This window comes from Lithobates pipiens, unplaced genomic scaffold (genome assembly GCF_037356315.1).
Source record: "Lithobates pipiens isolate NorthernLeopardFrog02 unplaced genomic scaffold, aLitPip1_a1.2 Scaffold_27, whole genome shotgun sequence".
In the NCBI taxonomy this organism is placed as follows: domain Eukaryota; kingdom Metazoa; phylum Chordata; class Amphibia; order Anura; family Ranidae; genus Lithobates; species Lithobates pipiens.
This window is the reverse complement of record NW_027507788.1, coordinates 143,686,178-143,705,071: the sequence shown is the minus strand read 5'-3', so window position 1 is coordinate 143,705,071 and position 18,894 is coordinate 143,686,178. Positions and strand designations below refer to the sequence as shown.

The 18,894-nt window shown below is 44.3% G+C and overlaps 1 protein-coding gene across 2 annotated transcripts in view; it reads left to right on the top strand.

Moving 5' to 3' along the window:
- The window catches only part of SLC35E2B (solute carrier family 35 member E2B), a 123,597-nt gene that overhangs the window by 75,333 nt on the left and 29,370 nt on the right, over positions 1-18,894 (top strand). For both annotated transcript variants that reach the window (XM_077457598.1, XM_077457599.1), the window contains one exon: positions 4,501-4,573. In XM_077457598.1, the coding sequence (XP_077313724.1) occupies positions 4,501-4,573 (73 nt within the window). The remainder of the gene's footprint in view (positions 1-4,500; positions 4,574-18,894) is intronic.

The following is an 18,894-nucleotide window of genomic DNA, read 5'->3' as shown; positions in this document are numbered from 1 at the left end:
CACATTTGTAACTGTGTGCATGGTTTTCATTTGGGAAATTACATTTATTCCAAAATTAAATGTTAAAAGCAGACAAAATGTTGAAGTACTTTCGAATGACGTTCTTCAAGTCTCTGTAGACGTTCTTGAATGTCCTGGTGAAAATGTACCAGTGTGTGGCCAGCTTTGGATTGTAATCAGTCTGTTGACCACTTAATGATGTTATGTTTCCCAGTGCTGGCCCCCTTGCCATTTTAAAGGATATGTAAACTCAGTCACTAAAATCTTTAAAAAAAAACTTTAACTTGTGAATGCCATTTTAAATGTAATTTTCCATATTTTTAAATCTGCAGCTTTCATTAACATAACACTTGGTGATAATGTTATGAAGGTCTTTCTTCAGGCATATCCTGTTATATGGTGATAATGTTCTACCCCCATCTACTAATTGTGCCCCTGCAATGTAGACTACAAGTGGTCGTTTAAAAAAAACATTATCTACCAGTCACAAATGGGTATTTTATTCATCTGAGTTACCTCTCTTTAATTTTTATGGTATTGCAGCCTTAAAGCGGAACCAATGCCCACTGTACTTGCCTCCCCACTCTCCCTCTAATCTTTATTACATTATGGGGGGCTTGTTGTTTTTTTTTTTTTTTTTTTTTTTTTAAAGATTTTAGTTCTGCGCAGGGAAGGTTACAAGGAACACTGTATTTCTGGTAGGGTCAACGGGTATTTTCTGTACTTGCCTAAAAAAATAAAAAAGCATGCAGCTACCACATCTATGAACTGTAAGGCCTCATGCACACGAGACGCAGATGAAACAAAAGCTGAAACGCGCGTTTAGCCGCGTTTGCATGTCGCGTTTAGACGCGTTTGCGTTTAGACGCGTTTATAAAGATAACATCATGTAGACCCTCCCCAAGCTCTCAAAGCATTTTTTTTAACTATTTCTGCTATTTTGATCAGAGTGAGCAGCAGCAGCATAGAGAGCAGTTGTACACTTGCATTTGCCGTGTCACTTGCCACGGCACCTGCCACAAGTTGTGGATTGTCCACTTGCCACGTCACTTGCCACAAGTTGGGGATTGTCCACTTGCCACATCACCTGCCACGTCACCTGCCACAAATTGTGGATTGTCCACTTGCCACGTCACTTGCCACATCACCTGCCACGTCACTTGCCACGAGATGTGGATTGTCCACTTTCCACGTCATCTGCCATGCCACCTGCCACAAGCTGTGGATTGTCCACTTGCCACGTCACCAGCCACATCACCTGCCACAAGTTGTGGATTGTCTACTTGCCGCGTCACTTGCCACATCACCTGCCACGTCACTTGCCACGTCACCTGCCACAAGTTGTGGATTGTTCACTTGCCACGTCACCTGCCACGTCACCTGCCACAAGTTGTGGATTGTCCACTTGCCACGTCACTTGCCACAAGCTGTGGATTGTCCACTTGCCACATCACTTGCCACGTCACCTGCCACATCACTTGCCACGTCACCTGCCACAAGTTTTGGATTGTCCACTTGCCACGTCACTTGCCACGTCAGCTGCCACGTCACTTGCCACGAGATGTGGATTGTCCACTTTCCACGTCATCTGCCATGCCACCTGCCACAAGCTGTGGATTGTCCACTTGACACGTCACCAGCCACATCACCTGCCACAAGTTGTGGATTGTCCACTTGCCACGTGACTTGCCACATCACCTGCCACGTCACTTGCCACATCACCTGCCACAAGTTGTGGATTGTCTACTTGCCGCGTCACTTGCCACTTCACCTGCCACGTCACTTGCCACGTCACCTGCCACAAGTTGTGGATTGTTCACTTGCCACGTCACCTGCCACGTCACCTGCCACAAGTTGTGGATTGTCCACTTGCCACGTCACTTGCCACAAGCTGTGGATTGTCCACTTGCCACATCACTTGCCACGTCACTTGCCACGTCACCTGCCACGTCACTTGCCACGTCACCTGCCACAAGTTTTGGATTGTCCACTTGCCACGTCAGCTGCCACGTCACTTGCCACATCACCTGCCACGTCACCTGCCACAAGTTGTGGATTGTCCACTTGCCACGTCACTTGCCACATCACCTGCCACGTCACTTGCCACGAGATGTGGATTGTCCACTTGCCATGTCACTTGCCACGTCACCTGCCACGTCACTTGCCACGTCACCTGCCACGTCACTTGCCACAAGATGTGGATTGTCCACTTGTCACATCACCTGCCACATCACTTGCCACATCACCTGCCACAAGTTGTGGATTGTCCACTTGCCACGTCACTTGCCACATCACCTGCCACGTCACTTGCCACAAGATGTGGATTGTCCACTTTCCACGTCACCTGCCATGCCATCTGCCACAAGTTGTGGATTGTCCACTTACCACGTCACCAGCCACATCACCTGCCACAAGTTGTGGATTGTCCACTTGCCACACCACTTTCCACGTCACCTGCCACGTCACCTGCCACAAGATGTGGATTGTCCACTTGCCACGTCACCAGCCACATCACCTGCCACAAGTTGTGGATTGTCCACTTGCCACGTCCCTTGCCACGTCACCTGCCACAAGTGGATTGTCCACTTGCCACATCACTTGCCACATCACCTGCCACAAGTTGTGGATTGTCCACTTGCCACGTCACCTGACACAAGTTGTGGATTGTCCACTCGCCACGTCACTTGCCACATCCCCTGCCACAAGTGGATTGTCCACTTGCCACATCACTTGCCCCATCACCTGCCACAAGTTGTGGATTGTCCACTTGCCACGTCACCTGACACAAGTTGTGGATTGTCCACTCGCCACGTCACTTGCCACATCACCTTCCACAAGTGGATTGTCCACTTGCCACGTCACTTGCCACGTCCCCTGCCACAAGTGGATTGTCCACTTGCCACGTCACCTGCCACAAGTTATGGATTGTCCACTTGCCACGTCACATGCCAGTCACCTGCCACAAGTTGTTGATTTTCCACTTGCCACGTCACCTGCCAAGTCACTTGCCGCGTCACCTGCCAGGTCACTTGCCACGTCACCTGCCACAAGTTGTCTATTGTCCACTTTCCACGTCACTTGCCACTTCATCTGCCACGTCACTTGCCACAAGTTGTGGATTGTCCACTTGCCACATCACTTGCCACCTGCCATGTCACTTGCCACAAGTTGTGGATTGTCCACTTGCCACGTCACTTGCCACAAGTTGTGGATTGTCCACTTGCAATTGCAATTGTTTAAAATATTTTTCTAATGGTTTTTCATCATTTGCAATCATTTTTGAGATTTTTAATGTAAAAAAAAAGGTCACCTTTAAAAACGCATATAAACGCAAACGCGTTTTACCGCGTTTTGACGCGTTTTGCGTCTGAAACGCAGAAATTTTTGTTTCTGAACGCATTTTTTTGCTTCTGGAAAAACGAGATTAAACGCAACTGCATATAAACGGAAAAAAACGAGACTGTGTGCATGGACACATAGGATAACATTGAATGAGTTCAGGTGCTGTTGAAAAAACTGTCCAACTGCATCTGAACGCGCGTTTAACTGCGTCTCGTGTGCATGAGGCTTAAGCAGCAATATTTTACATTTTTGTGCTTGGGTTTAGATATACTTTAAGAAGGCTGCACACCCAAGTCACCTGCAAACCCAAGTCACCTGCTGGCTTGATTGCCTAAAGCCAGCTATAGATGGAGCGATATTCTTTTTGCAGGAAGTATATATATATATATATATATATATATATATATATATATATATATATATATATATATATATATATATATATTTGAAATAGACTCTTCATTACTTTGTTGCAATAACATGGTGTGGACATATTTCTACCTGTGTCTTAGAATAGGCTCCATCAATCTATAACATGTAATATCCCAACCTCATTGTGTTTTTCTGGTTATTGGGCATGAAGGGAGTAGGCCCTCATTTACCGCTGTGTATACCCATACATGTGTGACACATGGGCTGCTCAAATGTGACCGGGAGGAAATTCTCAGCATTGAAACTCACTAAAAACTGAGCATGTGCAGAGCTGCCACCAATTCTCTGCAAAATCCCTCACTGAATTTAGGACATGAACAGAGAGCAGCAGAATACAGAAGACTAATCTCAGAGTGTGTCTGAACAGCATGTAATAAACCATTTACTGATTTTGTGTGTGTGTGTGTGTTTTTTTTTTTTTTTTTTTCTCTTTATGCTGTGGGTTTAGTAACACTTTTTAAGTTAGCTATTCTGTTTGCTGCGCTAATTTGATTTGATTTTAAGCTACTGTATATCGCCCTTTTTGCGAAAGTGGTCTCATGTGAACATGGTGGATGAAGGTTTCTGTTGTAGCTACTGAAATTTTTCAGTCTTCAGCTGTCATTTAGCAATTTATAGCAAATCTCTGGTTTTATATGAGAAACATTCTCACTTCCTCAGATATATTAGGCATTCTTTTCTTGGTTTATAATCTTGTGTGTGTGTTTTTTTCTGATATATATACAGACCCCCTGAGCTTCAGTTTTACACGAGCGCTGCTGCTGTAATCCTGTTAATCCCAACATGGATTTTTCTAATGGTAAGTAGTGAATATTTCTGTTCAGACCAAAGATATATATATATATATATATATATATATATATATATATATATATATATATATATATATATATATATATATATATTATGTGAAAACAAATGTATGTTTAATATCATACTACTATGATCTCCTGCTTAGCATGAGAGAGGAGGGTCAGTACTAGAAGCCATTCAGACTTAGCTGCAGTGAGCGTGTGCAGACGATGAATATACTGACGGGAGCATTAGGCATTACCTTTCTGTTGCCCCTTCAGTATCCGGTCAGTAGTTTGGGTGTGATTGAGCAAGCAGAACTTATGCTGCACCTAAGATTCAGAACCTGAATGCGCTGCCTAGCAGGAGTACAGGTCCTTTGTATTTCAATTGTGTATTTAGCTGCTTGCATAGATTTTAACTTTAAATTGGGCATCCAATAAATGTGCTTTCTGAAACCCTTCTAAAATCTGTATTTTTATTTCTCCTTCCAAAGCGGAACTCCCATAATGCACTTATATTCTTCTAGCTTTAGATTTTAATCAGTGACAACAGAGCGATGGAACATGGTGGTGATATTGTGACACAGTAGCATGCTGTAGGTTACATTTTTCAAAATCCTTGTGTTTGGGGATGGATGAGGCATGTCCATGGGCGGAGATGGGAAGGCAGCTTGGAGGAAATCAGTCAATTGAGAGGAGTGAATGGGTATACACTAATGCAACCAAGTCTGAGATACACTCCTTTGTCTGCAGATGCAGCAAGGGCAGTTCTTAGATCAAGCATGCATGAATCCCGTGCATTGTGGATGGTCACTGGACGGCAGGTTACTAAGAACAGTGGGAGTAGTTTAAAGCAGCATTAAACCCAAAAGCAAGCATTTGTTATGTTGCTAATAGGGCTAATAAAGGAAAACAAATGCAGCCACCACATCTAATGATTTTAAGCTGCAATATATGTAACATTTTTGATTTTGGGTTTAATACCATTTTGATGCAAATATAAGGCAGTCACTAAAAGTTTTACATATCCGTGACGCTTTGGCAAACCTATATTGAACAAACAGTACAGGACACAGGACTGGTATTCATAGACAGTGGGTTTTAGTCTGCTACCTTCAGGTGATTGGACTCTAGCAAAAACCTTTGCTAGGGCCGCCCCTAGAGCATATCCATAGAACCCCACCCACCTTGTGAGGCTCCAGTTTTTTGCTAGTGTTATTAGGTGATGGACCCATTCTTCTCTCTAAAAGCAATTTTTCTTAATAAACCAATACTTTTAATTTTTTTATTTTTTTTTTAGTCTGCCTCTTCCTTCAGTATCTGACTGCTTTTTGCCTTGTGCTACCTAGCTTCCTGATCAGTTACTCTCAATGTGTACCTCAGGGACCATACCACCATGCCAGACCCCATGTGGGGCTGGCCTGTAATGTCTGCATCTGGCACTGGTTCTAAGTTCAGCACCGTGCAAGTGCAATTAGTTGCAAGGTGCTATACAGGTCATGTCCGTGGTCCATTTCTATGGTTCCCAGACGCTGAAGACCCCTTAAGGGGTATGCTTTTAATGAACAAAGCTGAGACCTTTTTTTGGCCCACCATTGTGGATTCCAGTTCATAGTTTCATAGTTAGTAAGGTTGAATAAAGACACCAGTCCATCCAGTTCAACCTGAGTGAGTGTCTACAATTGTCCCTATTCCTGTACATTGCACACTCACATTGGTCCCTACGCTCAAGGAGCCCACAATCCAAGGTCCCCATTCATATACTAGGGACAATTTTGGACAAGCCAATTAACCTACCTGCATGTCTTTGGATTGTGGGAGGAAACCGGAGTACTCGGAGGAAACCCACGCAGGCACAGGGAGAACATGCAAACTCTAGGCAGGTAGTGTCATGGTTGGGATTCGAACCAGTGACCCTTCTTACTGCTAGGTGAGAGTGCTAACCACTACACCACTACACCACTGTGCTGCCCATAAATTTCCTAGCTGTAAGAACACTATCTGCCACATCCCCCCCCCCCCCCCCCCCACGTCCTTCTTTTTTTTTCTGTCCTCAAGCCTACAGGATCACCTGGAAACAGCCCTTACCACACCACTATGTTGGTGTAATCATTACAGGTTCATAATCCCCTGTAGTATGGAGTCCCAGCACTTGGGCTTCTAAATGTGCCATAAAAGTATGGGAGGCCATTTTTTATGTGGATCTTTTTTGGGGCCTTTAGGGATCTTGGGGCTCTAATTTGTTCCCCTTATCTTCCTATCCTGTCTCCTCTCCTTGTGGCTTGGAACTGGCTTTATAATCTTTTCTTTTTTGTTTTTGTTTTACTTAATGATTTACCTTTATCCAGGACTGTATTCCCCTCCTTCTGTGGGCAGGTTAGTTACAACATGGATGCAGGGCTAGTTCACGACCATCCAACCACTCGGTCCGCATTCATCAGTGGCCAGCATTCTGCCCAACGGGCTCTTCTCACTGGCCATGCAGAGTAAAAAGCTGTACCCTGCCCCCTCTCCATTCCTCACCCCTCCATCTCAGCAGCGACTCTTCGCGTGAACCTCCTGGAGCCAATTTGCCGATTTCAGAGGTGGAGTCATGTCACGTCATCAGCGCATGCGTGGTAGCTGTGTGAAGCGGCTGGCGGCCATCTTGGTACACCTAATTGCCCCCTGCTTATTGAAGGATGCCTGGGCTCAATATGGAGGCAGCTGTAAGAGGAGATACTTCTCCAGAATGCCTTGGAGCCTCAGTTAAAGGGATACCTCCCTTGGTGCCATGTGGTCCGTCTCAGGTAAAGCGGCAGAGCCAAAAAAAAAAAATTTGCTCCACTATGTTCATATGTTGTGGCATCAACAAGCAGTAGTGCCGGTCCCAGAATCCGAAATGATTCTGAGAGTTCTATTCCCCATTTTTCGGGTACCCCAAAGGGTTGGGGGAAATGGAGACCAGTACTACATCTGAAGTGACTAAACCTATTTATCTGCTTGGAACACTTCAAGATGAAATCCCTCAACACAGTTATGCTAACCGTGCAGCCAGGGGATTGGATGGTCTCTATAGATCTCCAAGACTCATACCAATCCATCAAGTTTTCCAGTCTTTGCTACGGTTCAAAATAAGAGATCTTCACCTGCAGTTCCAATGCCTACCCATCGGCATCTTGACAGCGCCCAGGACTTTTATGACTATTGGTATACGGTATTGGCAATTTTGGGTCCTTTCTGAGGGAAATGGATAAGCTTTCTAAATTACCTAGATGATATATTGATTCTGTCCCAAGACAAAAGAATTCTGGAGACACACCTACAGGAAGTCTTGGCCACACTAAGTACGGATGGCTAATTATGCAAAAAACCAACTTATACTTGCCCAGTGAATAGCATACCTGGATGCATTGTTCAATACCCCAGAGAAAGCGGTGTGCCTTCCACCAGAGAAAATCCCTATGATAATAGGAAAAGTATGAAGAGCACTGGCAAGCAGGCCCATGTCGGCATTAGACTGCCTGAGTCTTTTGGGATCCCTCTCCTCATACATACTAATGGTGAAGTGGGCCAGGTGGCTTCTCCGTTTTTTTTTTTTTTTTTTTTTTTGTTTTGTTTTTTTTTTTTTTTAATGAGGATTGCTATCACTGTGGAGGAGGAAAATCCTATCTCAGAAAATCCTGGTCACACAAACAAAGTCCAGCCTGTGGTGGTGGACAAGACCATTCAACCTTCTAAGTAACTGTTGTCTTTGCCCCATCTTGTGGATCGCTTATTTCTGGGGAAAGTCAGTTAGGTTTGGGTGCCCTCTACAAAGACCAATTGAGCCAGGAGAATTGGCAGCTCAACACAGAGTGCATAATCTCCAACATCTTGGAACTAAGCAACATGGATGGGGTATCGCACTTTGCTTCAAGTCCATACTCTTACAGATAGACAACAGGGCAGCAGTAGCCTACGTCCAGAACCAAGGAGGTACGCATAGCATATTTCTATCCAGCAAGGTAACCCTGGTTTTAGGGTGGGCCAAGAAGAATAGCGCCAATCTCGGAGCGTCCTATATTCCAGCTCTCGAAAATCAACTACCGCATCACCAGCCATGAACAAAAAATGTTTTTTGCACCAAAGCATCTTTCGATTGATTTGTCATCAAGGGCGCAGTTCTCAAATAGTCCTATTTTTTGCGTCTCCACTAAAACACCATGGATTCTTCATGAGTTATCCTGCCCAGAAATCAGCAGGAGTGGATGCCCTAGTCCAGCCTTGGACCTTCAGATAGGATATATATTTCCTCTGATTCTGAAGTTCCTTCAACGCTTGACACAGGAGAAAGTGACCATCTGCAATAATCACTTACTGGCCAAGCAGGACCTTGGTTCACACTCTTGGCCAAGCTATCTCTTTGCAAGCCATTACTCCTTCCAAGCACACACAACCTTCCTTCTCAAGAGAACTTCATCCACTCACATACAGAGATCCTGGATTTGAGGGCTTGGAAATTGAGCGGAAAAGGCTGGGAAATTTAGTTTTTTTCCCATGGAATAATCTAGATACTGCTTCAAGCCAGAAAGTCATCCACCAATAATACCTACTACAAATATGAAAAGTGTTCAGGGTTTGGGGAAGTCAACCGTTTTTTCCATGATATCCTGCTTTTTTAAATTTATTTATTTTTTCCTACAAAGGGGTTGAGTTGAGTACCCTAAAGATGATGAAAGTTTCAGTCTTATCAGCCCCGACAGACACAAGATGGGCCTCGGATAGAACGTTTTCAGAAGGCAGTTTTAAGACTAGGATCTAGTTCTAGAACAGGCTTTCTTGACCTTTTCAACACAGAGGAACCCTTGAAATAGTTCTCCGGTCTCGGGAACCCCTGCTAAAAATTAGAAATCTGCAACTCATGATACATTAGTGTGATGGTCAGTGGGAAGAATGGTCCTTACACTTGTGGTCATTGGGAAGAATTACCTCCTTACAGATAGCTAAAAAGATCAATGGTGTCAGTGGGAACTTACCTGAGAGGCAGAAATTGCCCAATGCTGAAGGAACCCTGGTTGAGAATCACTGTTCTAGAAGGTCTCTGTGACAGACCTAGCCAGGGGCTTTTGGAGGGGACTGAATGTCATGGGCCCTGGCATTTGGTGGAACGGTGCCCTTTGTGAGAAGGTTTTCTTGGATATGCCCAAAGACTATTCTCGGTGTTAATTCTGAACAGTGGATGGTCATTGAAAGAACTGATCACATTGACCTCCGGAGACGGACTGTCTGGTCACCTAGGCTGCCTTAAGTGCTGTCTTAATTAGCGTGTTAATTATGTAATTGTCTTTTAAGTTGTTGCTATGGGGGGGGGGGGGGGGGGGAGTATCCATGAGCAGCCCTACCTAATTATCTAACCCCTTGTGTTTAAAAGTTTATAAAAAGAGTGTATTCTAGTTCTAATAAAGAGTCCATGTCAGCAGTAAGACAAGTCTCGTCTTGTTTTGTGATTGGGAGTGGTTGGAATATCCGAAATCTATATTCAGACTGAGAGGAAGTGGTATATGACGAAAGCATTTAAGCGGAGTGTAGGGATGTTTCGTCACAGTCTCTATATCCAAAGTGGGATTTACCCTTTGCTACTCAATAGTGTTACAGTTCCCCCTTTTGCACCCACTGAAGAATGTTTTCTGGAAGATATTACCCTTAAAGATGCCTTTCTAATTCCCATCACCTCAGACGGGAGAGTTTCGGAGATCCAAACTTATGGGCTCAAGAACGACACATTACATTAATCTCGGACAGAGTCGCCTTACAGCCTATTCAGCAGTTTGTCTCCAGAGTGCCACCAGTTTACCACCTTAATCGGGAGTGGGTCCTCCCGACATTCAAGGAAAATCCAGTCACCTCAAAGCGACATGAATTGGATGTAGCAAGAACTCTGCAATGGTATATTGAGCTGACGCAAACTTTTCTTGAAGACCAGGCCTGTTATCCCTAATCGCGTTAGAAGAGGGATGGCAGCATCCAAATAACCCTAGCAAGCTGGGTTTTACATCTGATACCAAGTCATACCGGGCTAATGATCTTCCAGTGACAAGGGCCATCAATGCTCTCTTGACTCAGGGGAATGGCCTACTTGGGCGGCTTTAGCGAGGGTCTTTCAGGAATGACTTGTTATGCGACAAGTTGCACTTTCTTTAACACCTTCATGGCTCACTATAGTCTGGAGCCAGCCGCCCTTACTTCCCATGATTTTGGGAAAAGGGCTTTACAGATTGGCAGTTCTGTAATCCAAATCTTAATTATATATTTTTATAGCCCTCTCTGCGAGCAAATTATTAACCATATGTATGCTGCCATAGAAGCAGCAAGAAAACTGAAAATTGAATACTAACCTTTCCATAATTTTCCTTTTCTGGTGCCTATCCATGGCAGCATACACCCTCCCTTTCCATAATCTTTAATGTTTGAGTCTAGTTACAAGAATGACGTGGGGGAGGCTGACTCTTTCTTTTATAAGAGTTAAAGTGGTCCTGTGGGTTGGTTGGGGGCAGAGCAACCAACCATATGTATTCTGCCATGGATAGGCATCAGGAAAGGAAAATTTACTTTGTTTAAAAAAAAAAAAATTCCCTTCTATTTGGACGTAATCACTGAAGGATGAGATTACTGCGTCAGGATTACCAGATGACATTTTACCAGCCGCCTCTTCTGCGAAAATGCATTCAGTATGTTGTGTTCTGGCGGCCATCTTCTGCAAAGACAAAGCCACAGAAACTTGGTCAGTGCCAGGGTAATAGTGGCTCCCTTCTCCAGACGCACAAACCCTATCCATTCCACATTGGCAGATCTCGGGCGCATTGGAGCTGGACAAAAGTGCCAAATAGCAAGACAGAACACCGCCTAACTTCAGGCACAAGGAGTGGTTGTACCAGTTCCTTTAGAATAACTGTTTCAAGGTTTCTTTTGAAACCTATTCATAGCCCCAAAACCAAATGGAGGCATCCACCCAATACTGGACTTAAAGTTGCTCTAAAGGCAGAAGATTTTTACCTTTTTTAATGCATTCTATGCATTTAAGATATAAATCCTTCTTTGTCCAGCAGCCTCCCTCAGCCCCTCTAATACTTACCTGAGCCCCATCTAGATCCAGCGATGTTGCACGAGAGCCTCTGTTGTCCGGGACATTGGCTCCTGCTGCTGTCAATCAAAGTTTGTGAGCCAATGGGGAGAGAGAGGGGCTGCAGCTCCATGTCTGAATGGACACACAGAGCAGTGGCTCAGCTCGGGTGTCCCCATAGCAAGCTGCTTAATTGGCTGAGACACAGCAGTGGGTGGCATTGGCTCCCGCTGCTGTCAAAGTCCGTGAGCCAATCGGGAGGCACTCAACAGGAGGGAGGGTATAGGCAAGTATAACATATTTGTTATTTTTAAACAAAAAAGAGACTTTGATATCACTTTAAAGCGTTAGTATACCTCACCTTAAAAAAACAAACAAAAAAACCTGGAAGACAATGGCATAATGTGCTAGCATGCATCGCATACTAGCATGTTATTAAATGCTTACCTTAGAGCGAAGCACTCCAACTGCCTGCTTTCACCGCAGACAGGGAGGGCTTCCATCTTCACCTGGTCTCCCTTCTGGGTTTGAGTGTTCCAGCCTTCTGATTGGTCGAGTCGTGATGACGTCACTCCCGCGCATGCACGGGTATGTCTTCCCTTTAGAGCACATGTGCTTGGTGACATCGCCAGCTGCATGCGTTATTATTAGATCTCCTAAACTGTGCACGTAAGCCTTAGTATAGGCTTACCTGTAGGTACAAGTTTAATATTAAGACTTTACTACCACTTTAAAATCACTAAACAGATTTCTTTGTATTCCAAAATATTGGATGAAAACTACAAGATCTGTTATTGTTTCACTCAGATAAGTGGAATTTCTTGCATCTGTAAACATAGTAAATAACAAAAATAATGCAGCTCTCCTTTAAGTACCGCAAACAAAATCAGGAGAATATAACGTACTCCCCAAAGCATTTTATATAAATCTTCTGAACATCAAAAATGAATTTATACAAACATGTATATCTTGTGGACACAATATAAATCTTCCCATGTGCCGAAACAATGTGTAGAAGTACAACAAAAGTTCTACAGTATTGATCGTGAATTATACCAGTACTCTATAAAACAGTGTATTCTGAAAAATCAGAGTCAGCAGTGTTGTGATTCTATCAACATCAAACATAACGCACCACGTCACCCAGGTGCACTTTTGGATGTCCCCTCAAAGTTAAAGAGTTTGTTACCCCAACACTTGATATTTCTGCTGTGCCATGTACTTGTATGAGAAAGTATCCTGTTCTCTTTCTATTGCTTCCTTTTATGTGAAATCCCTGGTGTCCTGCCAGCCCCTCTGCTTTCCTATTTAACCACTTGCCGCCTGCCCTATAGGCAAATGATGGCTGCAAAGTGGTTTCAAAAACCTGATTGGGCGTCCTATGACGTCCTCAGGATTTTGAGCCGCGGCGCGGCCCTGGGGGGCGAGCATCGCGGCGATTGTTGTTGCAGGGTGTCAGTCTGACACACCGCAACTACGATCTCGGTAAAGAGTCTCCGATGGAGACTCTTTACCACGTGATCAGCCATGTAAACAGGAAGAGCCGTTGATTGGCTTTTCCTCACTCGCGTCTGTCAGACGCGAGTAGAGGAGAGCCGATTGGCTACTCCTCTGACGGGGGGGGGGGGGGTCTGTGCTGATCGATGATCAGCGCAGCCCCCCCCCGAGGATGCCCACACTGGACCACCAAGGACGCCACCAGACCACCCGGGATGCCCAGCGCCAGGTATGCCACCCTAGACCACCAGGGATGCCAGTCAGTGCCCACAATGGATACCAATCAGCGCCCACAATGGGCATCACTGATTGGCATGCATTATCGTTTGGCACTGATTGGCATCCAACAATACAAAGCAATACAATACAATGCCGCCCATCCGTGGCGCCCATCAGTGCCCATCCGTGGCGCCCATCTGTGCCGCCTATCCATGCCCATCTGTGCCGCCTATCCATGCCAAATTCTTGCCACCTATCAGTGCCCATCAATGCCACCTCATCAGTGCCACTTCATTGGTGACACCTTATCAGTGCCAGTCAGTGCATCCCCATCAGTACCCATCAGTGAAGGAGAAAACGTACTTATTTACAAAGTTTTGAAACTGAAACAGAAAGAAACATATTTTTTTTTTCACAATTTTCGGTCTTTTTTTTAATTTGTTTAGCAAAAAATAAAAACCGTAGAGGTGATCAAATACCACCAAAAGAATGCTCTATTTGTGGGGAAAAAAATGATAAGAATTTCATTTGGGTACAGTGTAGCAGGACCGCGCAATTGTCATTCAAAATGTGACAGCGCTGAAAGCTGAAAATTGGTCTGGGCAGAAAGGTGTTTAAGTGCCCGGTATTGAGGTGGTTAAACACTGACCACACTAAGCAGGAGAGCACAGTGTGATCAGTTCTCTAGCTGTGTTGGGAACATTCCGCTGCACAGCCATTCACTGGGAAGCTCACTGTACTGCTGCTTCTCCTCCCCCAGATCTTATGCAGCTGAGAACAGAGGGAATTACACTTTTTTTATATCTACACAGAAATGTTTTACCTTTCATTTCCATTTAAACATAATGGGTTTTACAAGGTGATCGTTTACAATCACTTTAAACAGTAGGTCATATACACCTTTTAAAGTGATTGTAAACGCTCACCTTGTAAAACAACCCATTCAGTTTAAAATTAAAAAATGAAAGGCAAAACAATAAGTGATCACATTCCCACTGTTCTCAGCTGCATAAAAGCTGGGGGAAGGAGAAGCAGCAGGACACTGAGCTTGCCAGTGGATGGCGTGTCAAATCTGATCATTGGAGGAGAGCAGGCTGAGTTCCCAGCACAGCTACAGAAATTACCATGGTGTGCTCTCATGCCTGGTGTGGTGCGTTTATAAAAGGAAAGCAGAGGGACTGTAAGCAACACCATGGATTTCATACAAAGGAAATAAAGAGAACATGATACTTTCTCACACAAGTACAAGGTACCAAGGTACAGCAGCCACATATTAGGAATAGGAAGTGTTGGGGTAACAAATGCATATCTTAAGTCAGCAATAGTTACCAGGTTGGAACACTCCTTGGTATCCTCACGGCCTGCCCAGTGTGTTGACATCCGTAAACCACACGGAGCTTTCTCACTGTACAAGCTGTTCTTGGCACAACTTTTCTGGGTGACATTTCTTTTAAATAAATCAGCAAAACTTTACAGATTATGCTCTGAGATCTGCTCTTTTGTTCCTCTAGTGTTCCATATGCCTCTGAGCGGAGTTGGTAAACACTGGAGAACCCGTGTGTCAAAGTTGTATGTGAGCCAAGGGTTGTTGATGCCTTATAATAATACAGTGATCCCTTTTCATTCACTAAGGAGCTTTACGTTTACCAGCAGGACACAATGCAGCAAATGCCAGTGTGTTGTGGTTTTTGAGTACATCAGCTTCATAAAATTCAACTGATTTCATTCACTGATTTAAAGTGACTTGCACTGATAATTTGTGTTGCACAGTAATTAGAGATATTTGTTGATTTTACATTTCACTACCTGTGGATTTTGTAAGAACGTATTCCCTATTGCAGTAGTGCTGAATTCTATTTTGAGCATTTTTTTTTTTCTTAAAGAAACTGCACACCTAGTTTTGATCTAAAGTGGTTATAAAGGCTGAAGGCATTCTATGCATGAAGGTAAATAATTTCAGTGTGCAATTCCCCCTCCTAATGCTGACCTAATCCCAATCTTGATCCAGCGAAGTGCATGAGACTAAGGCTCTCCAAGGTCTCTCACCCCTGATTGGCTGAAATGCAGCAGCAGGAGTCATTGGTTCCCACTGCTGGCAACTGCAGCCAGTGGGGTGGGGCTGAGCCACGCTCTCTGTGTCTTATGGACGAGAGCTGGCTCGGGAGTGAGTATGCACGAGTTCCTCCACAGCAAGCGGCTTGCTATGGGGGCACTCAGCAGGTGGGGAGGGGCCCAGAGGGCCGGCGGGTGACCCGAGAGATGCGTGCCTCCAGACTTTCTCAAAGTTAGGTAATACAGGTATATCATGTTTTAACACAGAGAGCGGCCGGGAGTTACCTTGGAAACCAGTAAACAGTGATGCACTCTCTACACTTTATAGACTGGCAAGAAACGCACATGAATGAAAGACACAGTCAATACTCCCAATCTTAAAACCACTATATCCCTTTCTTAAAACCCTCATAACAAAATAATATTTTAATATGGTCTATTTCAAATGTACTGCACATAGGAAAAATAATATATGTCCAACTGTTAGTTTATGTAATTACTGGTAACTACCTCAATACTGAGCCAATTCTGACATTTCTCATATGCATGTGAAAATCTACTTGACTTTTTATTTTTTGCTAGAAAAGTACTTAGATCCCCCAAACATTATATATATATATATATATATATATATATATATATATATATATATATATATATATATATATAGATATAGATATAGATATAGATATAGATATAGATATAGATATATAGATATATAATATATTATGCATATGCAGAGACCCTAGAGAATAAAATGGCTGGCATTGAGATATTTTATGTCACATGGTATTTACGCAGCGGTCTTTCAAATGCAATTCTTTTGAAAAAATACACTTTAATTAAAAAAGGGGGTAATGTGAAAGATGTTATGCCGACTAAATAGATGCCTAACATATTATGTGTAGCGGATGACATTTGGGATCAAATGTCACACGCCTGTAAATTTTAGTTTTTTGGCCTCAGAACAGTAAAGGTTCTGAGGGTTAATTGTGTAGGTAGGCCTGAACACCAGTCTGGCCAGGCTGTGTTTTGGAAGTTCTGCCTGTTCATGTGGATGGTGAGGTGCGCATGACAGGCTAGAACCAAGTCTGGTTGGATGTTTTGGTATCGGCCTTCTCGGAGCCAAACAGTGGGAGTGCCGGGGCCCGCTGAGTAGTCTGGGAAAGGGTACTTAAAGGGGTGTGGGTCACGTGTTCGGGGTTCCGGAGGGGTTTGAGAGACCCATGTGGTCTAGTCTAGTTCCAGGACCGTGGTAGCCTCTGATAGACCTGCTTGGTCTGGGGTAGGGATCCGTCCCTTCTAGAGTCTCGGAACCTGCTGGTCTAAGGCGCAGTAACCGACGGAGGATTCAAAGTGTCCGGATGTGCTCTCAGCTTGGAGGGACACTGCAGCTCGTGGAAGTGAACGAGGGAGGACTCTTCGGAGGAGGGCCGGCAAGTGGCATTTTGAGACCTGCCTGGTTACTGAGTTGAGAAGGACATTGACAAATTCACACTTTTCCAGTACCATAAAGGAGACGGGAAACGTTCCAGGTACGGAGGAAAAAGGTTCCTGTTTGCCCTTAGTTATTTGTTTAAGTTTGAGTCAACGTGCTGACTGCCATGATCTCTGGCTAGAGATCTGTTCAGCCTTGAAGTACCCAGCTGCGAGTGGCTACTCTCTGGGTAGAAATAGACCTGAAGTTCAAGGTGCCAAAGTTCTTCACCCGTGCCCTTTGTTCCCTAAGAGACTGTGTTATTTGAAAGTTCTACTGCAAAATAAAACCTTTTTGAAAGGACTTCATCTGTGTCAGTGTACAAGTCGTTGGGTATCAACCCTGGGAGCCCCTAGAAGTGAAAGAGCAGGCTAAGAGAAGGTAACCGGTAAGCCTGTTAAGTCAAGGCCGCCCTGCAATGGGTTATGGCCGCTACACATGCTTTAAAATTGTGTGAGCTCATAGAATGGTGACAAATTGCGTCAAATTAAATTATCCATAGGTGACACTTTGAAAGCCTTTGCGAGTTACCAGTTTAGAGTTAGGAGGTCTGGTGCTAGAATTATTGCGCCCGCTCTGATGATGATACCTCACGTGTGTTGCGATCACTGTTTACACATGCGTGCGGGACTGACATGTGCATTCACGCTGTGCTAAAAGTGGGTGTGTAATTTTTTTTTTTATTATTTTTTTTTTTTGTTTTCTTATATATATATATTTTTGCAGTGGTTTTAATGCAAAAATCCCTTTTGAGGGCAATAGCAATGACAAATACTCCCCCATCTCTCCTTAGGGCTCCAGTGCAGCTGATCAGACACAGATTGGTCTGATCAGATGCTTCATTGACCCAATAGCAACAAACAAAGAGTTGTAATGGAAAGTGACGACATTGTCGATGATTGCCAGTTCAGACAGTGCATATAAAAAAAAAATGTAATTCTTTCTTAGTAGACTAGACCTTTAAAACCAGATTTATAACCCTAAGCACTAAATAAACAAATAAGGGATTAATTACAATCACTAATACAACTATACTTGGTCTAATCCTCTCCACAGCCGAGATATGAGAGGACTGCAGTTCTGGGGGCTATAAAGGGTGAAGAAACCTTTGAGGGGAAGCAATTTCATTAGGCAGTTGAGTAAGAGGGAATCATGTTGGATATGACACTACGGTTCTGGCCCCAGGGCTCTTTGACCGCAACTGTTTTATTAGTGATGCATAAAGAGGATTGAGGTAATTTCAGGTGTATTAGTGGGTGCTTTATATTTAAAGCCCTACTGCAGGCAAAAAAAGTCCCATGCAGCGGGGCTGTGCCGCACTGCATGGGTTGGCTGCTTGTTTTGTCCGGGGGAGAGGAGGAAGCTATATACTCACCCGATCCTCTGCTCCACCAGCAAACGGCCCTCCCTCACCAGCAGAGGGCTGTTCCTGATGTCCTCATGTCTAGAGAAGGTCTATGGGCTTAATGATGTCAGGAACAGTCAACCACTCTAGACTGCGGGGGGGGGGGGGGGGGGGCTACAGGCACCCGGCTTGTGCTGGGAGGATCAGAGGATTAGGAAAGTATAAGGCCCCTTTCACAAATGCAGACTGTTTAGGTCCACCTGTCAGTTTTTTAGGCGGACCCGAACGGACACTCCATATAGTTCTATGGAGTGATGGATGTCGGCGATGACCTGTCCAATGACATTCGCTCCACTAAATTCAAATGGTGGGAAACCCTATTTTCCAATGGACAGGTAGATCTGTTTTAGTTTCGATCCCCCATAGCGGAGATATGACAGGTCCATCTCTCCACAATGAGCAGAGACGGATCTGTCATCCGCCGGCTCAGCAGGGATCAACGGAGCGATCCCTGCTGAGCAAACTGAGTCCGTGAAAATGGACAAAAATGTGTGAAAGGGGCAAAATTAGTAGTTGACCCATGCAGTGTGGGCACATCCCCACTGCATGGGGAATTTTTTGCCCTGAGTTGGGCTTTAACCACTCTGCCAGGCCA